At 42.8% G+C, this 5,280-nt stretch overlaps 2 protein-coding genes across 2 annotated transcripts in view; both read left to right on the top strand.

Moving 5' to 3' along the window:
- Pmar_PMAR013314 (hypothetical protein) overlaps positions 1 to 731 on the top strand; it is a gene marked incomplete at both ends in the record, with an annotated part of 1,499 nt that extends 768 nt beyond the window's left edge. The window contains 2 exons of the mRNA XM_002766498.1: positions 345 to 491; positions 651 to 731. Of these exons, the coding sequence (XP_002766544.1) occupies positions 345 to 491; positions 651 to 731 (228 nt within the window). The remainder of the gene's footprint in view (positions 1 to 344; positions 492 to 650) is intronic.
- A 713-nt stretch (positions 732 to 1,444) lies between these two features.
- Positions 1,445 to 3,816, top strand: Pmar_PMAR013313 (hypothetical protein; the record flags this gene model as incomplete). The annotated part of the gene is made up of 6 exons (XM_002766497.1): positions 1,445 to 1,471; positions 1,578 to 1,713; positions 3,049 to 3,157; positions 3,300 to 3,409; positions 3,459 to 3,587; positions 3,731 to 3,816. The coding sequence occupies 6 exons, from the start codon at positions 1,445 to 1,447 to the stop codon at positions 3,814 to 3,816; spliced, it is 597 nt and encodes a 198-aa protein (XP_002766543.1).
- Between the last annotated feature and the right edge of the window lie 1,464 nt (positions 3,817 to 5,280).

Genomic DNA, 5,280 nt, shown 5'->3' with positions numbered 1-5,280 from the left:
TGTCAAATCGATCGTTGGGGCGTGCGCTTTGTGATTCCCAGGGCTTTGGTGAAAATGAGGAAAAAGAAATTTGCACGGTTGTGTGGTATTAATTTCTCGGTTGGCATTCTATAGGGATAACGGTGACGAATATGATCGTTTTACTTGAGTGCATGGTAGCTGATGTAGTTGAAGTATCAGTTCGAAACACTACTTAGCGTGAAATGGTGATTTCTCGAATTTTCTAAAGAAAAAAATACGCTCTGGTTTGAATTCTCCTGCAATAAGACTATGTAAGCTGATTTGAATCGGACACTTTGGTTTCGAAATTTTTTCCAGTGGTGTTTTCATATAGTTCCTACTAGGTAGAGGAGGAGTTGGTTAACAAACGTGAATTCATAACAGCATCTCGGAACTCGAGGAGACTGGATGAGGATCTCGATGAACGCAACGCCAATTCAACTGTATACGCCCCGAAGATCTTCATCAATATTGTGGACAACTTATTTGAAGTAATTTAGCTCTACTGTGGTTCTGCGTAATTTAATATTTTACCGGAATTTCGCGAAAATTTACCCATTTTTTTGGGAAAAAATGCGTTTTTTTCAACAAAAATTGGAAAAATTGGAAAAATTGGTAGTTTTTTGGTATTAAAATCGGTATTTTTTGAGGTTAAGACTTTTGCTCAAAATTCTATAGCTGACCACTGTAGCGATAGTGAGGAAATGAGCACCTCCGCACCGTTGTTTTGAACGATCAATTTAGAATGGTATAGCTAGGGAAAATACGGTTATATACATATAAGTTGATAACAGTACAACTCGCCCTAGTGATATGAAAAACGCTAGTGAAAAATATATTTCACGACTACTGCATATCACCGCGTTGAATATCGCGTTTTTCACCGAGTTTTACGACGCCACTTCACGTAAAACGAGTCGTGAAACTCCATTAGGTACAAGGCTCGGTAACTGTTATTAATTGTTATTGTTTCGTCGGACTGGACTGAACTCTGCGACATTGAGATTTCGATGAATGAAAAATTTCAACTCTCTTGTAGTTTTTTATATATATTCAAAGCTTTTGAACTGAACTGACCGTCGCAAAAGCTTAGCTTACGGAAAGCGAAATCGATGATAAAAAACGCGTTATTGATATATGACATGTGCGCGCGTGCAAAGCGCATGCGTGCGTCATGATAACAATGAGGGTAAAGGCTCACACAGCAGGTGAATCCATGAACATTCCATGATCGAGCATGTTTAGGGGAGCGAGTGACCATTGGTCAACATCCCTTGCACGCATGCCCTGCTGGGAGGGGCCTGTTCAGAGGGCGCTCTGCTACTGAGGATTGTACACTACGTGTCAATTTGATATGCAAATGTGTGTTATTTTGAAAGACAATGTATAGTAAACAAGTTGTCGCTACCATCACAGTCCCAAACGGGTACTTTCATCACAACACATGTTCATAGTCATTGTTACATTGTATGTGCGGTATGGTTTTATATTGATTCTCATTAACCTCAAAAAATGACGCACATTTGCATATCAAATTGGCACGCACTGTAGCATTGGGACAGAGCTGTTATTTTTAGATATGCGCTGACGCCTCTGGAGAGCAGATCCGCGCATACTCTCCTGAGGAGGTTGCCAACACGATACCCTCACACGTCGCCGCAGCATGCCTTCAACAGAGCTCATTGCTGCAACTGCTGGATAAGGGCGAACCATGTGAAACGGTGGAGTGGGGGGAAAATATGCACATGCTCAACTGCATGTGTTGGCGACAATATGGAAATTTTGGAATTTTATTACTGCTGCCTCTACACTCCCACTCGAAATCGTATGTAAACTCATATGATCAGCTTTAAAACTCCTGAGCACAGCTGAGGAGAGCGATTACATATATTCCTACTCCAACACTGTATAGGAAACTCCTGAGCTCAGGTGAAGAAAGCGATTACATATATTCCTACTCCAACACTGTATAGGAAACTCCTGAGCTCAGGTGCTGAGGAAAGCGATTACATATATTCCTACTCCAACACTGTATAGGAAACTCCTGAGCTCAGGTGCTAAAGAAAGCGATTACATATATTCCTACTCCAACACTGTATAGGAAACTCCTGAGCACAGCTGAGGAGAGCGAACATATATTCCTACTCCAACACTGTATAGGAAACTCCTGAGCTCAGGTGCTGAGGGAAGCGATTACATATATTCCTACTCCAACACTGTATAGGAAACTCCTGAGCTCAGCTAAAGAAAGCGATTACATATATTCCTACTCCAACACTGTATAGGAAACTCCTGAGCTCAGCTGAGGAGAGCGAACATATATTCCTACTCCAACACTGTATAGGAAACTCCTGAGCTCAGGTGCTGAGGAAAGCGATTACATATATTCCTACTCCAACACTGTATAGGAAACTCCTGAGCACAGCTGAGGAGAGCGAACATATATTCCTACTCCAACACTGTATAGGAAACTCCTGAGCTCAGGTGCTGAGGGAAGCGATTACATATATTCCTACTCCAACACTGTATAGGAAACTCCTGAGCTCAGCTAAAGAAAGCGATTACATATATTCCTACTCCAACACTGTATAGGAAACTCCTGAGCTCAGCTGAGGAGAGCGAACATATATTCCTACTCCAACACTGTATAGGAAACTTCTGAGCTCAGGTGAGGAGAGCGAACATATATTCCTACTCCAACACTGTATAGGAAACTCCTGAGCTCAGGTGAGGAAAACGATTACATATATTCCTACTCCAACACTGTATAGGAAACTCCTGAGCTCAGGTGCTGAGGAAAGCGATTACATATATTCCTACTCCAACACTGTATAGGAAACTCCTGAGCTCAGGTGAGGAAAACGATTACATATATTCCTACTCCAACACTGTATAGGAAACTCCTGAGCTCAGCTGAAGGAAGCGATTACATATATTCCTACTCCAACACTGTATAGGAAACTCCTGAGCTTAGGTGCTGAGGAAAGCGATTACATATACTCCTACTCCAACACTGTATAGGAGATGTCCATATTTTTGCTCTGCTAGGTACAGTGTTTGATCCTTTTTTGCATTCGACAAGTCTGTGCTTAGAAGCAGCAGCGATGATCTCAGGAACGCCTCCTGGGAGTCCGGCGATGGAGTACCCTTTTACACAGTACGTTGCCTTTTTTCGGGAGAAATTTTAGAAAAATTTTCAGATTTCCTACGCACGATCATATGGAGTACTCGAGTTTGGTAGATGATATTAGTATCACTCCTCACGAGGCGTTATCGAATGTTACTATAATTGGGTCTAGTGCAGACGTTGAAGTGGTGGCTAGAGCTAAGCGGGAAGTAGAGGAGTTCCGACGGTCATTGCCACGTCGAGTGGTAGCAACAGAGGCTCCAACGATGACTAGCAAATATGGTGGGTACCCCGCATTCTGAGGAGGATGCTTTAGATTACGTTCTGGTAGGTACTATATCGGAGTTCCTGACTGATACGGTGGTAGCCTCGCGAGAAGGTAGAGCAGCAGCAGATGATGATGATGGGGTGGCAGTGCCGAGGTTGGCGATACAGCGTCGTGGATCGCTAGTGGAGGCTGGTATGAATCCGCCTGATAACTGCATGGTTGTTACTCACATACCTAGGCGGCCGAGGAAAGAGAATCGGGATAAAGTGAGTCGCGCTGGGGTGGGGCGATAATGGGCGTATCAGTGCTGCGAAATATGTGCTTGCTTTCCTCAGCTGATGAGCTCAATAGTTTCCTCATTAATCATAGGAGTTCATATGCGAATCGAGAGGATATGTACGAGGAAGTGGACAGGAACTAAGAGAAATTCTCAGAGTTTTGGTATTGTCATCACCAACACTTGTGCAAGTTTTACTGTGCTGATGGGCATACCACGAATTCTGGGTTGGTGATGGGAACACTAAAGCCCAGAGCCTTTTTTTATTACTGGATTTTTCTGCATGGGGTTATTATGTGTTATGTAGTTCGTATTACCGTCCTTGTACTAGAAGCACAACAGGAGCCGATAGAGGGAGTTATAACTTTGTACTTGCGTACAGACTGTGAGGATATATCGATCACGCTATACGAAATAAGCGCTCCTCATCCTAATCGATACTCCTTATATCAAAAGAGATGAGCTGGTACAACCCAGCAACATTGTGGCACACACAGTTGCCTACACAACGGAGCATACGCTAGAACATTATGATTACGAGTGGGGGAAAATATGCACATGATCAACCACATGTGTTGGTGATGACATTATGAAAATTCTGGGAAGAGTTTGGGGAGTGGTTTCTGTATATTTTCACTCGAATCTGTATGTAAACTCCTATAATTAGTGAGAAAACAACTCCTGAGCTCAGCAGAGGAAAGCGAACATTTTATACTCCAATGCTACAGTGCTTGTCGATTTGATATGCAAATGTGTGTTGTTTTTCGAGGTTAATGAGAATCAATATAAAACCATATCGCATATACAATGTAACAATGGCTATGAACATGTGTTGTGATGAAAGTACCCGTTTGGGACTGCGATGGTAGCGACAACTTGTTCACTATAAGTTGTCTTTCAAAATAACACACGTTTGCATATCAAATTGACACGTAGTGTCTGGAGGGTCGACTACTACTATCAGGTTTATCAAGACTTCGGTAGGATGATTTTGTCTAATGCTAGCAAATGGCGCGCAGTGATGGTCATCGTGTCGGAAGAGGGAAATTTCGAGAGTCTGAGCGGCTTGGAGTGGAATCGGATCTTCAGCGTCTCGCACAGAGGTGCTTATTAATAACGGTGTGGAATTTTCGTTAAATCAGTGTTGGTGGAGTAGGAATAAATGTAATCGCTTCCCTCAGCACCTGAGCTCAGGAGTTTCCTATACAGTGTTGGAGTAGGAATATATGTAATCGCTTTCCTCAGCACCTGAGCTCAGGAGTTTCCTATACAGTGTTGGAGTAGGAATATATGTAATCGCTTTCCTCAGCACCTGAGCTCAGGAGTTTCCTATACAGTGTTGGAGTAGGAATATATGTAATCGCTTTCCACAGCACCTGAGCTCAGGAGTTTCCTATACAGTGTGGGAGTAGAAATATATGTAATCGCTTTCCTCAGCACCTGAGCTCAGGAGTTTCCTATACAATGTTGGAGTAGGAATATATGTAATCGCTTTCCTCAGCACCTGAGCTCAGGAGTTTCCTATACAGTGTTGGAGTAGGAATATATGTAATCGCTTTCCTCAGCACCTGAGCTCACGAGTTTCCTATACAGTGTTGGAGTAGGAAT

Source organism: Perkinsus marinus, assembly GCF_000006405.1.
Source record: "Perkinsus marinus ATCC 50983 genomic scaffold scf_1104296972672, whole genome shotgun sequence".
Taxonomy (NCBI): Eukaryota; Perkinsozoa; order Perkinsida; family Perkinsidae; genus Perkinsus; species Perkinsus marinus.
Note: the sequence above shows the minus strand (reverse complement) of the source record. Positions and strands in the feature narration are given on the sequence as shown.